The sequence below is a fragment of the Leptidea sinapis genome, chromosome 32, assembly GCF_905404315.1.
Source record: "Leptidea sinapis chromosome 32, ilLepSina1.1, whole genome shotgun sequence".
NCBI classification, from domain to species: Eukaryota; Metazoa; Arthropoda; class Insecta; order Lepidoptera; family Pieridae; genus Leptidea; species Leptidea sinapis.
The window spans coordinates 11,690,346-11,707,947 of record NC_066296.1 but is presented as its reverse complement, the minus strand read 5'-3'; the positions used below and the strand labels follow the sequence as shown (position 1 = coordinate 11,707,947).

The 17,602-nt window shown below is 37.3% G+C and overlaps 1 protein-coding gene across 1 annotated transcript; it reads right to left on the bottom strand.

The window, feature by feature from the left end:
* Positions 1 to 4,950: 4,950 nt before the first annotated feature.
* On the bottom strand, positions 4,951 to 7,100 carry LOC126974279 (uncharacterized). The gene has a single exon (XM_050821744.1). The coding sequence runs from the start codon at positions 6,594 to 6,596 to the stop codon at positions 5,142 to 5,144; it is 1,455 nt and encodes a 484-aa protein (XP_050677701.1). The 5' UTR covers positions 6,597 to 7,100; the 3' UTR covers positions 4,951 to 5,141.
* Positions 7,101 to 17,602: the final 10,502 nt, after the last annotated feature.

The following is a 17,602-nucleotide window of genomic DNA, read 5'->3' as shown; positions in this document are numbered from 1 at the left end:
CGAGGCTTTAAGGGAAGTGTTATCGAAGAGCGGTGATACGACAAATGCGTTTTTTTTTGTGGTAAACGCGCAAACTTGAGTCTTCTGTGGGTAAAATTGGACAAGGTTCAATTTACCCCATTCCGCATACCTTCTCGAGAGAGGACTCGATAGAAGACACAAGTTTCTCCCGGCACTGGTCGACGTTTTCCCGAGAGAGACCTGCATGGCCAGTGTATACGGCATCACCAGTGCTGTCGTCTGCATAGCAATGTATGTTGGAGGTGTCCAACATATCATTGATATGCAGAAGGAACAGCGTGGGAGATAGCACACGGCCTTAGGGCATTCCAGCGTTCACGGGCTTGGGATTCGGGGAATAGGCTCCGGTCCTCGACACTAACCTATGCGAAACATAGCGGCACTAGGCCGCTACTTGACGCCGGTATTCTGTGCGAGTGTGGTAAGTAACCCGGACGAGTCTGGCCCGATTGTGCTGACGTCAAAAGACGGTAGCGTGACTCTCCCACTTTCAATAAGCCCGTAGTCGCCTCTTACGACACCCTAGGGCCTTGGACTACCCTATTCTTTTTACGCCCCGGGGAAGCACAGGGCAAATAATGATAAAAATATTTATTCCCTGCAAATAAAGTTATCGATCATTATTAAACACTATGTACAGGCTTTAGATAATGGGAAGTAAGCACATCTTAAGCTGCTTGAAATAATAATTCATGCAACACTGGTTTTCAGCCATCTCCAGCTCCCCAAGGTGTTAAGGTGGGATAAATAGTTGTAGGCAAACTAATAAGTATTACAAAAATATCAATATAAAATGGAAACTTTTTTACTTGTTCTCTGTATTTTTATGAGTAGAGTGTAAGTATATTTGTGTGTGTATGTGAGTATAGTAATAACTAATTTTGTATGTATGAGAAGAGTGTTAGTATATTAATTGTGTGTGTATGTGAGTATAGTGATAACTAATTTTGTATGTATATCTAAGCGAAATATCTTTTGCGATGGTGAGAATTGGATTCTAAGAAACTAAAACAATTTATGAAAAAGAAATAAATGTATTTAGATCTGAGAGACTGAGATAAATTGTTTGTATATAGCTTATCCTTTGTCTCTTGTGCCATGGTTTGTAGTATTACTCCAGTTACAATTTTACAAACAGTTAACAGGGTCCACATGCCCACACCAGGTTCAAGGATTCCCAAATTGTACATACTATAGAGTTTAATATCACTGCATATACTCAAAATATATGTAGAAAAGAGGGAGAAAGAGAAACATTTAAATATATAGTACTTAAGTAATAACTTCAAGAATGTAGAACAAAAGAAAAGGTAAAAGATGTGTTTCATATTATTTATCTTGCCTTAATGAAGTTTTCACTTATGTTGCACTCTTACACACACATTATTTTTAAAATAATTTAACTTATATTCACATTTAAATAGCTTTTTAGTCTGCATAAACCAAAACATATGTTTGATAAATATGTAACTACCCACATGCTGTATTTTAATTAAGTTATGTACATAGCATGTGTAAATTAATGTTAATTATGCACCACAGATCCCAGTAGACTGAAACATTTTCATAATCTGTTTGTGTGTTCATTATATGAAGTCAAAATATTAGTAAATACAAAGTAGACATAAACCACACCTATTTTTAAGTTTTTTTTTCACTTAGAAATCATTATAAAACTAGGTTTAGTAGAATAGCTAATAAATGAAGATAAACATTATTTTGATTCCCTTTATTTTAATACACAGGAACAAAATAAAATTTCAATAATTTGAGTGTTGTCTTAGGTATAGTATTCAGTCTTCCGAAAATTTGATTTTCTTATTCAATGGCATTTCAACTGTTTTATGTGGATGCTGTAAACCACTATTGATAAATCTTTTTGCAGCAGCTAGATCCAGTTTTGGTCTTTTGTCTCGGTCTCTTAATTCTTGCCATTCTAACATAACCGCTTTTATCCTATCCATTTCATGTTTTATTGGATGTGTAGCTGGGTCTATACCTTTAATTCTTAGATTAATCCAATGCAACGCATTATAGGTGAATAGGAAAAATAATTCTAACTCTATTTTCGCAGGTAAAGATAATTGTTCAAATATTTCTGGTTCTCTAAGTGGTAACAGTTTGATAACTACATTCTGCAATTCAATGAAATTTTCTTGAATATCCGCAATCTTGGAAACAAAATCATGGTCACCGCTTAACTCGCCGTAGTCGAAAATCCAGTTGAAATTAAGTTTTTTTTCCATATCAAAACAAATAATTAAAATTAAAGGTCACAAAGCACTGTCAGCCATGCAGGTTTCACTACTGACATGTGTACACCCACACGGCACACACCCAATTTTTTTTTTATTTCTTTTTGGAAATTTGGCTCGCACATTCCATGCTTCAAATTTTCACATTGGAAATTTTCTTGCATGGACTAGTTCAAAGTATTTTCTTTATTTTAAGGTAGGGAAACGAATCACGTTACAAAAATGTAAAACATGAGAATTTTGATATGGTTAAGATAAATATAGGTAAATAAATAAATACAAAAAAAAATAGATGAAAACTATTAATTTTAGATAAAATACATTAGGTACTATACATTATTTACAATTTGATATTATTGCTATAAATATATTTAGAAAGTATACTATATAATATGGGATCAACAGAATTCAGAAGGGCTTTTATAGAAGTGGGAAAAGGGACACGGATGGATACCAAATTGAAATGAAGTTCGGTCATATTTAGGGCAGGAAAAAAATAAGTAAAGTAAGTGATCCAGATCCTCAAAGTCATGTCTGCATTCACATTGTGGACTATCTATAATATGAAACCTTCCAAGGTGGGCAAGTGGTGTGTCCAATTCGCATTCTTATCAATATGGTGGTAATAATTTTATCAAGTTTAATGACAGATAACCATGACTTGTTAGGAATTATTTATTGAATTTCGCGATATTTTTTGCCATTAAATTGACTACTTTCTGCCCTGTATTTACGCTAGGAATCCCTGAGATAAAGACCAGGAAGAGCAGCTAAATCCTGGGTAACTATATATCTAAAAGGGGAATTTGTCACCACACACCACAACTTCATCTGCAGGTGTGTCAGCTGCTTTGTTGCCTATTATGCCACAGTGGCTAGGTATCCAGACAAAATTGACTGAAAGGCCTTTTGTTGAACACAATTCGAAGCCAATTTGGCTTTGCCCTCGAGTCGAGGGCTCGAGTCGAATCGAGATTTTGAGACCCAGAATTCTGATACTAGGCGAGGCTCTAAGGGAAGTTTTGTCGAAGAGAAAATGGCCTCCGATCCTCGACACTGACCTATGCGAAACATAGCGGCACTAGGCCGCTACTTCACGCCGGTATTCTGTGCGAGTGTGGTAATTAACCCGGACGAGTCTGGCCCGATTGTGCTGACGTCGTAAGACGGCAGCGTGACTCTCCCACTTCTAAAAAGCTCTTAGCCAGCCCTCGCCTCTTACGACACCTTTGGGCCTGGGACTCCCCTATTCTTTTTACGCTCGGGGGAAGCGGGAACAGGCACTTGTAAATGCATTGCTGCAATTACTAACTCCATGTGATAAATTGGGTAAATTCGAAACATTAAGGTCTACGGCGCTTTTAAATTTATCCCATAATTTTTCATTAGTGAGTTTATATTTCAAACTTGGCTTTCTGTAAGAACTTTGTAAGTAACGAGAATCATTAGTCGGAAATGAAACAATTGTGAAATGATCACTTCCATGTGAGTTAGATAATGTTTGCCATGTCATACATGAAGCTAAATTTGGGAAACATAGACAAAGATCTATTGCACCACTAAAATTTTTTCATTTGGAGATTTCACAAATATTATGAGAATCAAGTATGTCTTACAACATTTCACCACAATATGTAGAAGATAGAACATCCCAAAAGAATATGATGAGAGTTGAAATCTCCTAAAATTATAAAAGGACGAGGAAGAAGAGTGATAAGAATGTTAAAGTAGTTAAGAGCTGAAGATGAAGCGAAAGGAATATATTTAGAAACTACACAAATATTTATTACCTGTGCTGCTACCAAGGAAAAATGACTATAGGTAGGAAGTGATAGCGGATAGAAAGAGATAGTGTTTCTCCATAAGTAAAGCGGCACCACCATACTCATCAGACCTATAGTCTCTGCAAGAAAATCCGTGCATTTTAAAAGGGGAGCCTAGCTTTAGCCAAGTCTCCGAAAGTAAACAAGCCTTATGCTTGTTTATTAAGTAGATAATTTAAATTTTTTTAGAAACTGCACTTCTACAGTTACATTGTAGAATTTTTTGAAGTACTGCCATTTTAATAGCTTCTGGATTGTTAAACATATCGATTATAGATGCAATGTTGTACGGTATTTTAATATTAGACTGGGTTAATGTTTGAATGATATCTGATGTAGTCAATGTGACTCGACTCTCGAGTGGTTTTGACTGACCCTCGAAAACGCCAGTGCTCACAAGTAGAATATGGCGGCAATTTATGACGTCATAACGGAATGAATTTTTCTAGTGATAGCACTGTGCTGTGCTCGTAGTGAATATCCGAACATACCCTCAGTGTTGAATTATCAATTGGAATTCCTAACATTTGACGACATAAGCTTTCTCGTAGGTGCGAAACAGTGTACTTTTTGCTGTCATTATACATTAAACAGGCGTTAGTAACAGCTGTTGAGAGTAACAATTCTATTGCTAATTTCTGAAACCAGCGGACGCATCTCCTTGTTGGGTTGGCATAACTTGCGATCTCTCCTTCTCCAGGCTACTTTCGCGGCCGGCGGCCATCATACCTAATTACACGCATGGCCTGACATAAGTTTATACCAATTGTTGAATATCAAGCTCCAGTTGTGGCTTCTGGTGGTCTTGAATTAAAATACCTTGTTTCACAAAAGGACTGTATTACGTAATTAATAGATGCAAGTTAATGTAATGCTAGCGTTAGTGCATGTGCGCGCGGGTCAAGTTCTTAAGGCGACTGGTTCCGCCGTCGGCCTAGGTGCGAGCGCCGCTCCGCCACGAACGCAAGCCCCCACTCTCGCCGATGAGACGACAGGAACATATTCCCCGGGTTGAAGTAGTAAGGCTTCAAGAAGTCTCCGATTAAGGCACGGGCAAAGGGCAAAGCATGTTGTATGCCCGTGTTATGACTCCCTTTCTCGTCGTAATGTCGGCAACTCTGCTGCGCCCGTCAGACCCAGGATGAACATTGGTGACTCTGCCCAAGAGCCACAGAAGAGGAGGAAGATGGGAGTCCCTCACTAGCACCATGGTACCTGGTTTTAGGTCTTGATAGCCTGTATGCCACTTGGCCCTTTGCTGCAAAATAGAAACGTATTCATTTGAGTAACGTCGCCAAAAGTGCTGTCGCAAGTTCTCAATGCGGTCGTAGCGAGGCAGGCGCTGCAGGTTCACGTCGTCTGGCATCTGAGGACGAGGAACAGTAGTGAGCGGTCGTCCGATTAAGAAGTGAGCGGGAGATAAATAGGATAGGTCACTAGGATCGGTGGAGTGAGGTGTTAAAGGTCTAGAATTAAGAATTGCCTCTATTTGAATGAGACAGGTTGAAAGCTCTTCATAAGTAAGATGAGTTAAACTCATGACTCTACGTAATAAAGTTTTAATGGATTTAACAGCTGCTTCCCATAAACCGCCAAAATGCGGGCTGTATGCAGGAATAAATTTAAATTCTATACCTTCGTTTGCAATGTCATTGGAAATAGTATTGGATGAAACTTGTAGAAGACGTGAAAGCTCATTAAAAGCTCGCACAAAAGTAGTGCCGTTGTCGGAGAATACCCGCTGAGGCTTACCACGTCGACTAATAAAGCGATTAAAGGCTCCTAGAAAGGCCTCTTTAGTGAGGTCTGAGACTAGCTCTAGATGCACGGCTCTAACTGCAAAACATACAAAGACGCAAATATAAGATTTAATTAATTTACATCCTCTGCCCTTCCGGTCGGCTATCAGCACTGGCCCAGCGTAATCTAAACCTGTATTCAAAAAGGGAAATTGTAGTTGTGTTCTCTCGCTGGGTAAGTTGCCCATGACGACTTGAATAGGTTGAGCTTTAAACCGCGTGCAACGAACACAATTACGTACAGTTTGCTTAGCTAGGTTTCTACCTCCAAGAGGCCAGTATGTGAGCCTTACATTGGCAAGAAGAAGCTGAGGGCCAGCATGAAACAGTGATTTATGATATTTAAGAAATAATATTTTAGTTAAATGATGTTTACTACATAATAAGACTGGATGCTTTACGTCGTAACTATAGTTAGAGTTTTGAAGGCGTCCACCGACGCGAATAAGGTTATTAGAATCAATAAATGGACTAAGACTTATAAGACGATTCTTTTTAGGGAGTATTTGATTATACTTAAGATGATTATATTCCTCAGGGAACATTTCCTGCTGAGAAATATATATAATTCTGTTATAAGCTGAATTTAATTCGTTACTCGTTATATAGGATTTATTTTTATTATTGGGACTACGACAATTGTAAATAAATCTTAAGATATATGCAAAAACTCTATTCAATTTTGTAAATGAAGACATTTTATGAATTAAATCTGAAAGTACGTTAATGCTTTTACTATTACAATGTGTAACTGTGTGAAGTGAAGTTTCAGGTAATGTTTGTGGTGTATTTGGAGAAGGAGGAAAATGTATGGTTCTCTCATGGAGGAATTGAGGACCTGACCACCAAAGAGTGGACGCGCTGATACAATCAGCCTTCACCCCCCGAGAAGCTAAGTCTGCAGGGTTGCTTCTTGAAGGTACATAACGCCACGTCTGGTCAAGTGTACATTCCTGAATCTCATTAACTCTATTTCGAACAAACTGATTAAGATTACTTGGTTGTGTGGAAAGCCATCCTAACACTATTGTGGAATCGCACCAAAAGAAACAATGACTGAAGACGTTGGTAAGTGAATTGCATACCTTCAAATAGAGACGTGTACCCAACAAAGCACCACATAACTCCAAACGTGGAATAGTGGTTGTTTTAATGGGAGCAACCTTGTTTTTAGAGGTCAAAAGACGAACACAAACCGTCCCATCGACTGCAATTGTCCTTACGTAAATACAAGCACCATAAGCACGTTCGGAAGCGTCTGTAAAAGTATGAAGTTCAGTTACCAAAGGATTACTACAAGACACCCACCTAGGAATACGAATAGAGTTAAGAGCTGGAAGTGATTCGATAAATTCGATGAATTGATTATTTATTTCTAAAGGTACTTCATCGTCCCATGTACATTTAAGAATCCACAGTTGCTGTAATATAAATTTAGCTTGAACTGTGCAAGGTCCCACTAGACATAAAGGGTCAAATACTTGACTAACTAACGATAATATGTTACGTTTACTAATAATGTTTGATGTAAATGTGAAGTTGACAGAATATAATAAATGATCAGAATTACAATTCCTATATAAGCCAAGAGTTTTGCTAGGAAGAATTTCATTTAAGTTCAAAGTTTTATTTTGAGTATCTGTACACATATTGCTAATAGACTGAAGAACTTCAGAACTATTTGATTGTAATTTTCGTAGGTGGAACCTGGCTGATTCGAGAGCTTTCATTACACCTTGGCACAGCTTTATTACTGACTAGATCGAGTCACCACCACCTAGATAATCATCAATATAAAAGTCGCGTTTAATACTCTCTCTAACACTAGATTCTAAACATTGGTCAGCTAAAGACACAAGACATTTGGTTGCCAAATATGGAGCTGAAGCGGTACCGTAAGTTAACGTATTAAGTGTGTATGACTGCAATGGATCTGATTAATTGAAACGAAAAAGTATTTGCTGAAGAGAGCGCTGAGAAGGTTCAACTAAAACGGCTCTATACATCTTCTCTATGTCGCCTGTGACCACGAACTTGTGTTGTCGAAACCTCAGAAGGATGGCTAAGAGGTCTTCCTGTATAGTGGGGCCCACCCTCTGTATGTCGTTGAAAGACTTGCCTGATGTCGTACGGGCGGAAGCATCGAAGACTACACGGAGCTTTGTTGTAGAGCTGCTCTCTCGTACAACGCCGTGATGTGGTAAAAAATATTTGACTTGATTATGTGTATTTAATTTGCTGTTTTTTGTCATATGATTCAGATCTATATATTCTTGAATGAATTTATTGTAACGCTCTTTATAAGTAGAATCTTTTTCAAATCTACGTTCTAGGGAATGGAAACGTTGCTTGGCCATTGCATAAGAGTCACCCAAGCTTTCAGGCGAGTCCTTCAACGGAAGAGTGACGACAAATTGACCATGTTCGTTTCTGTGTGTGGTTTCATGAAAGAGCTTTTCACAAGCTTGCTCCTCTGAAGAGAAACCATTGCAAGACGATACAGAATCTAGTTCCCAAAAACGTGTAAGCTGCTGAGACTCCTCATGAGAAAGAAAAAGACAATTTGGTTTTGAAGGAAGACCACATTGGTATATGCTGCCGGAAATAAGCCAACCAAACTTAGATGATTGTAATTTAGGATAATGTTTACCTAAATCTATGGAATCGGAACCCAGGACGTTCCAAAAGACTTCAGCACCTACGAGGATGTCTATGGCCGAAGGTATATTAAAAGTAGGATCGGCAAGTTTAAGACCTGGCGGGATAGGAATTATTTTTTTATCAACGTAAGACCCAGGCAAACTATGCGTTATATTTGGTAAGATAAAGCACTCTATGTGAGCTTGATAACGACTATGACAAGACTGTAAGGTAAGACTACAGCTCTCTGAAGTATTGGAAACTTGTTCACAAATACCTGAGACTGAAGAGATAGTGCTTCGTGTGTTCAGACCGAGCTTACGGCACAGATCCTGAGTGATGAAGTTGGAAGTGCTGCCGTTATCGAGAAGAAGTCTGGCGGAATGAAGCCTACCGTTGACATCTGTCACCCTTGCCATAGCTGTGGATAATATTATAAGAGCCTGATTATTTTTTCCTTTTGTATTTGTAATAATATTAGTAGATAATGCAATATTGTCTTTTGGTTTGAGATCTATTTGAGATTCCCTGTGTAAGAGTGTGCTGTGTTTTGATTTGCAATACTTGCAATGTGAAAGTTTACGTTTGTCGGTATGACCAGGACGAAGGCAGTTCATACACACATTACTTTCTGAAGCTTTTTTGATTCTGGAATCAACATTAAGATTTCTAAATGATTGACAATTAAATAAAAGATGGTTTTGAGAGCACATAGGACATGATGCGATTTTTTCTGGTTTAAAATGTGTGTTCGTTAGATAGTTTGTGTTGTTGTTACTTTCGTAAGTTTTAGTATTTATATAATTATTATTTAAAGTTTTATTATCATGTAAAGTCTCGAGTAAATCAGCTCTATAAGATAAATATTTAGTGTAGTTCTTTAAGTTTGGAAAATGATTTAAATTGTTTTTATGTTCTTCCCACTCTCGGTTGGTCACATTATCCAATTTTTTAGACATTATATAGATGATTAATGTGTCCCAATGTGCTGTAGGCTGTCCGAGAGTGTCAAGCGCTCTTAAATTTTTATTTATATTATCTATCATATTTCGTAATGAATGACAGGATTCTTTTTGTATAGCAGGAAAATTTTGTAGCGGTCTAACAATAACTGCCATGCTATAGTATAGTTGTCGGCCTTAAAGTCAATACTTTTTATTACTAATGATGCACTGCCAGTTAAAGCAGCACGCAAATAATGGAATTTATTGATTGATTGTATGCTGTTATTATCGTGAATTATTGAAATGTACGTATCTCGAAATTCAAGCCAGTGCTGATAGTCGCCGCAGCGTACGAAGTCATGTTTGCAGCCAGAAGCGTGGAGCGTGTCGTGGTGCGTTGAGCTGGCACCAGGGTTCGGTGCCGGAGAGCTGGCACGCGACACACAGGGCACGCGCGAAGGCCTCGCGCTCCTGGTACATATCGTCTGCATTCTCCGACAACAGCTCCAACTGCGTCTGCAAGTCATCGAAGTCTTTGTATAAAGATTTCATTACGCCTAGACGGCATTCTAATTCAGCTACTTGAAAACTATCTAATTCGTCTGTAGGTAATAGTTTAAAGAAATTAGTGAATTGTGTTAGCTTGGCTTTAAAACTTCCACGTTTTTTTATAAGTTCTTTTAATTTTAATTCAGACATAATGATAAGCAATTAAGATGATAAACGAAAATAAATTAAGATTGAAACAAGCTTAATATCGTAAATAAGTTACGTAAGCAAAGGAATGTTCTAGGTGATAGAAAAAACGATTTTGTCAAGCCGACGTAACACAGCGATTCATGCACAAAACTGGTTTTCGTAGGCAATTGTATGGACAAGCGAAACTAGCTAGCGGCCGTATCTATTCCTATAACTTTAAGTATGTATCAGACTAATGGAATGCAGTTTATGAAAAGGCTATTTTTATAACTAAGTATTGAACGTTATTACGTAGCAATAAAAAATTTGAATAGGTAATAGGTTTATTACCTGAGTTAAGATTATTTTATATGTACTTATTATGTGTTTTAACTAATTTATGTAAGTGCAGAAGACAAGATATGTATATGCAATTAAGGCATAGTTTTAAAAATAATGCACTAATGAAATATAGGCGATATTTATTAAAAGGCGATTAGAAGGAATCTAAGCTATTTTATGAAGAGATCAACTTATGTCGAATCCGTAATAGCACAATCCTAATTCCTAAGAAAGGGATAAGATTAGGAAAGAAAGAATTCCTTATCGGAACAAACTCACTCAGAACCAAAGCCTCTCCGGATGTCTGTCCTTTGTATGTGCCATGTATTCGGGCGGCGTGGCAGTCGAATGTTCTCGGAGAGGTGCGCAACACGACCAACGTAGCAATGTAAGTAGATATAGATCGTGGCTGGATTCTTGAAATGGACGTCAAACGTTGACCTTAATAAATTTGAAGGGCCGGTTAAACCATCCACTTGCTTTGATGATCAGTTGAAGAGTCGAAGGACCATTTGTTGAATATCAAGCTCCAGTTGTGGCTTCTGGTGGTCTTGAATTAAAATACCTTGTTTCACAAAAGGACTGTATTACGTAATTAATAGATGCAAGTTAATGTAATGCTAGCGTTAGTGCATGTGCGCGCGGGTCAAGTTCTTAAGGCGACTGGTTCCGCCGTCGGCCTCGGTGCGAGCGCCGCTCCGCCACGAACGCAAGCCCCCACTCTCGCCGATGAGACGACAGGAACACCAATATACATTTTTGACATCGAAATTGGCCCGGTAATTATTGTGGTATGCGCGCATACCATACGGCGTGCCAGTAAAAATATTCAAAATTAGGTATGGCTAGCTGAATTAGAATTTTTAATGTTAATAAGGTTCAAAATAGGATTTTAATTTTGCGCTAATTTAGACGTTCTGTAGAATTTGATCACTATCTCAATGATTCAGTGAACTTGAAGCTTTGAAAAGCGACTTTGCCACTTTGTGGGAACAACGTGCCCTATGCTCGTTGGCATTTTCAAAGGCGACGTAGGTAATGGTTTTGTATTTAGAATTTCATCTGAGAATAAAGACATAAAAGCGCTTTTATATGTTATTTCGGGATTTTTGTTATTAGAACGGGTGACTTCCTCATTTAGGTAGGCAATAAAATACTTTCATTTAGGTGTCAAATCATTAAAGATTTTATGATGGTTAGTAAATTTCCAAATTAGGAACATACAAAGGAAAGCAGGATAACTAAGCTTTAAAAGAGAATGTAACGCACAAGTCCTTTAAGGCTAGGCTTTTACCTTTTAGTATGAAAAAAATACCTAATGAGAACGAGAATCCAGTACCTATCCTTAACTCTTTATAATTATAATATAGTTATTGTTAAATATTGTTTGTTATAGTTAATATAATTACTTAAATAGGTATAAGTATATTAATATAGTTAGTATCCAACCGGACATACTGCGTAGTAGGCACACTTACTAGTTACTATTTCTAATAACTATTACTCCAATCCTGGATGGATAAGACTGATATCATTAACCTAAGCTTCATTAATTGTTTAATCATCAGTACAAATAGTTTATATAGAACATAAGTCTACACAATTCGTCGCACTCCACCTAAATCTATTAACAGCTTCGATCAAGAGGCTCGTTAAGAGTCCTATTACGAATCGTCATCGCTCGCTTATAGCGTCCGAGCGCTAGTGTTCGTTTGCAATACACGAAATTACGTTGGTGTGCGTTGGGAGTACAACTATGCTTCAAAAAAAAAACAGTAGTAGTAAAACAATTTTGATACAAAATTAAAATTTTCGTAAGACATTTTTAACTTTATTTATTAAAACGGCTTTGGGTATGAGATGGGACAAAATTGCGAACCCACTACACTCACCCTGACCTCCAAATGGTCCGAAACTAGTCGGCACCCAAAACGATTAACCGTGAGTAAAGCTGTGTTAATTAAATAAAATTTTGATATTAGTCTGAATATGATAATATATATATTTTTTAATCCAGAGTATGAACACTTTTAGGCAGGCAATCAGGGGTAATAAATGAAAACACCCAAAAAGAGTCCACAAATTAGAAATACATATATATAATATAAAAAATATATAATTGTATATATAAAAAAAATATCCTCTTTAATAAAAAAGAACAGAGTTTGAGAAAAAAAAATACAAAAATATCTCTCTCAATGGCATTGATAGTGCTTTACGGGGATCAATCAACTTGGAAGTACACAGTTATAGTAAAATGTTTTCAACTTCGGTAACATTTTGTCACGCCAAAATAAATCATCTTTACAAACTTTAACGACTTTCATCGGGTAGTCATCCCCAGTCCACACCGCGAACAAACAGACATTTTTATCAGCAAAATAGAGCTGGCCTTGGACTTGGTTCCGTAGTCATGATTCCGATCCAAAATAACTTCAGAGCGATCATTCAATTTGAAGCATTTCAGTTTCTTTTGTCGAATAGCTTCTTCAAAATCGAATCCAAACGCGGAGAAGGGGCACTTTATTTCCACCAAACCATCTTCAAACTATCCATCCGGAGTGGCTCCTAAGAAAAAAAGTTTCATGTCAATGAACAATCCACACTTGTCAATAATAATGTTCTCTTGAATGCTTAGGTTTGCCAATGCTTTCGATTCATTTTCTTTTCCATTTTTCACTGTAGGTATGCGGTCAAGGCTATAACTGTATAAAACATTCTTCACAAGAGGTGTAGAGTTCTGGTTTGGCCGTCTTTTGCAAATTTCACTAAATATTGACGCAGTTATAATACATCTACGCAATTCTAGCCATAAAGCAGTTTAGTCCTGCAAAATATTGCTCCTTTCTATTTCTTGCCGGTCTAAAGCTTCTTGTTTCAAATGATCTAAGAAAATCCTTTTTGCTAGTTCATATTGGTCACTGTCCATATCTGGACGTTGACAGTTTTGACCGTAGTTTGAGACTGTACTAGCAAAATTAAGCTTTCTGCGATGATGGGACTTTGTCAGGTGTTTTAAATTTTGAGGATGTCTTGCTTCTTCAACGCATTTCAGATACTTTCCTGGACTTTGGTCGAATACAGACTTATATAATGTGTACTGTGGTTTCCTAGTGTTGAAGGCTACTACTGCTGCATAATATCTCACACTATAAGAGTCTTTAAGAGAAAAATTTACTCTTTTGCCACCCACCATTTTGGCCACGACACTGTTGAACTGTTCAGCACGATTATTTATGAAGGTGTGTAAAAGGCTTCATGAGTGGAAGGTAAGTTGAGAAACATTCTTTTGCAACTTTAACATCATAGTCGCTGCCGTCGAGTCATGATTGGGCTCTTGTTTTCGCTCTTACTTACAGTAGTAGAGAGCTACTACTGTATGTTGTAAGAGTACAAAGATTGTGGTCTTCAAACACACGCCGTGGACTGTTTAAAATGTCTTCTTGTAATTTTTTTATTTTATCTGATAAAGTGCCAACTTCCGATTTCCAATATTTTATAGCAGATCGTATTTCAGTTCGTAGTCTGGTCAGACGCTCTCCCGTCAACAGTTTGCGATCAGATAGTGGAACAGACGTATCCTTCTATAGCAATTCCTGCCATTATAATTTCGTAGGAGATCGTTAGTGCATCTGAACGGGAATATCTGGATATGGCCAACTTTCTAAAATATTTTAATAAGTACTAGCGTCCCCATCAGTAATCAACATCCCGGACTACTACGCTTTTATACGGAATAGAATAGCGGGTTTCTGGGAAACCATCCGTAATTCTAATAATAAAATGATTAAAGTCGTCGCTGAGGCATCCTTGACAATGTGTATAATTTTAAAATATTTTGACTACCTACTTATATGTAAACATGTTTTATACCGGTCCCTGACCTGCACTTATATGAATAAATAAAATGTGTTATATATCAGACCTCTTTTTTCCACCGACTGCTAATATAGCCTTTTCCATAGAAGTCGACGAACCCGTATGATTTTTAGTGCATATATGTGCTCGAAGTTCTTCTTTTTCGCGTTAGCACATGCGCAAATTACACAATATTCGTTTCGAACTCCTACGTCTCCTATGACTTTACCTGTATGTTCGCCAATTATTGCCTCAACACCAGAAAGAGCCGAATAATTAATTTTATACGACCTCTTGCTACAACAAGCATCTGCTTCCACAGGTATCATGGGAATGCCCGCGTTGCTGACATCATCCCGTAATATGGCTGCATCCTTCTCTTCTTTGGCAGCGTCTTTCATCGTTTTTTCGGCAGCAAATTTCCACATTTCAGAAAGAGAATCATGTGTTTTGCTGTATGTACGAAATGGTACTGTGGGCCATATATATTTTTTTTTATTTATTCGTTTCCAAACAACATGTATTAAACTTTACAAAATTAATCATCATAAGTGTTTCCATTAAATTGCTGTATATGTTAATCGCGATATACTTTATGTAGATTAATTTTGTAAAGTTTAATACATGTTGTTTGGAAACGAATAAATAAAAAAAAATATATATGGCCCACAGTACCATTTCGTACATACAGCAAAACACATGATTCTCTTTCTGAAATGTGGAAATTTGCTGCCGAAAAAACGATGAAAGACGCTGCCAAAGAAGAGAAGGATGCAGCCATATTACGGGATGATGTCAGCAACGCGGGCATTCCCATGATACCTGTGGAAGCAGATGCTTGTTGTAGCAAGAGGTCGTATAAAATTAATTATTCGGCTCTTTCTGGTGTTGAGGCAATAATTGGCGAACATACAGGTAAAGTCATAGGAGACGTAGGAGTTCGAAACGAATATTGTGTAATTTGCGCATGTGCTAACGCGAAAAAGAAGAACTTCGAGCACATATATGCACTAAAAATCATACGGGTTCGTCGACTTCTATGGAAAAGGCTATATTAGCAGTCGGTGGAAAAAAGAGGTCTGATATATAACACATTTTATTTATTCATATAAGTGCAGGTCAGGGACCGGTATAAAACATGTTTACATATAAGTAGGTAGTCAAAATATTTTAAAATTATAAAAAAAAAGGTATAAAGATTAATTAATTAATATAAAATTGAAGTCACTTAAAAAAAAGTCATTTTACGTTAGGGATCTGGTGTACCCTTAGCCAGTGTTTGTAAAACACATTGTCAAGGATGCCTCAGCGACGACTTTAATCATTTTATTATTAGAATTACGGATGGTTTCCCAGAAACCCGCTATTCTATTCCGTATAAAAGCGTAGTAGTCCGGGATGTTGATTACTGATGGGGACGCTAGTACTTATTAAAATATTTTAGAAAGTTGGCCATATCCAGATATTCCCGTTCAGATGCACTAACGATCTCCTACGAAATTATAATGGCAGGAATTGCTATAGAAGGATACGTCTGTTCCACTATCTGATCGCAAACTGTTGACGGGAGAGCGTCTGACCAGACTACGAACTGAAATACGATCTGCTATAAAATATTGGAAATCGGAAGTTGGCACTTTATCAGATAAAATAAAAAAATTACAAGAAGACATTTTAAACAGTCCACGGCGTGTGTTTGAAGACCACAATCTTTGTACTCTTACAACATACAGTAGTAGCTCTCTACTACTGTAAGTAAGAGCGAAAACAAGAGCCCAATCATGACTCGACGGCAGCGACTATGATGTTAAAGTTGCAAAAGAATGTCTCTCAACTTACCTTCCACTCATGAAGCCTTTTACACACCTTCATAAATAATCGTGCTGAACAGTTCAACAGTGTCGTGGCCAAAATGGTGGGTGGCAAAAGAGTAAATTTTTCTCTTAAAGACTCTTATAGTGTGAGATATTATGCAGCAGTAGTAGCCTTCAACACTAGGAAACCACAGTACACATTATATAAGTCTGTATTCGACCAAAGTCCAGGAAAGTATCTGAAATGCGTTGAAGAAGCAAGACATCCTCAAAATTTAAAACACCTGACAAAGTCCCATCATCGCAGAAAGCTTAATTTTGCTAGTACAGTCTCAAACTACGGTCAAAACTGTCAACGTCCAGATATGGACAGTGACCAATATGAACTAGCAAAAAGGATTTTCTTAGATCATTTGAAACAAGAAGCTTTAGACCGGCAAGAAATAGAAAGGAGCAATATTTTGCAGGACTAAACTGCTTTATGGCTAGAATTGCGTAGATGTATTATAACTGCGTCAATATTTAGTGAAATTTGCAAAAGACGGCCAAACCAGAACTCTACACCTCTTGTGAAGAATGTTTTATACAGTTATAGCCTTGACCGCATACCTACAGTGAAAAATGGAAAAGAAAATGAATCGAAAGCATTGGCAAACCTAAGCATTCAAGAGAACATTATTATTGACAAGTGTGGATTGTTCATTGACATGAAACTTTTTTTCTTAGGAGCCACTCCGGATGGATAGTTTGAAGATGGTTTGGTGGAAATAAAGTGCCCCTTCTCCGCGTTTGGATTCGATTTTGAAGAAGCTATTCGACAAAAGAAACTGAAATGCTTCAAATTGAATGATCGCTCTGAAGTTATTTTGGATCGGAATCATGACTACGGAACCAAGTCCAAGGCCAGCTCTATTTTGCTGATAAAAATGTCTGTTTGTTCGCGGTGTGGACTGGGGATGACTACCCGATGAAAGTCGTTAAAGTTTGTAAAGATGATTTATTTTGGCGTGACAAAATGTTACCGAAGTTGAAAACATTTTACTATAACTGTGTACTTCCAAGTTGATTGATCCCCGTAAAGCACTATCAATGCCATTGAGAGAGATATTTTTGTATTTTTTTTTCTCAAACTCTGTTCTTTTTTATTAAAGAGGATATTTTTTTTATATATACAATTATATATTTTTTATATTATATATATGTATTTCTAATTTGTGGACTCTTTTTGGGTGTTTTCATTTATTACCCCTGATTGCCTGCCTAATAGTGTTCATACTCTGGATTAAAAAATATATATATTATCATATTCAGACTAATATCAAAATTTTATTTAATTAACACGGCTTTACTCACGGTTAATCGTTTTGGGTGCCGACTAGTTTCGGACCATTTGGAGGTCAGGGTGAGTGTAGTGGGTTCGCAATTTTG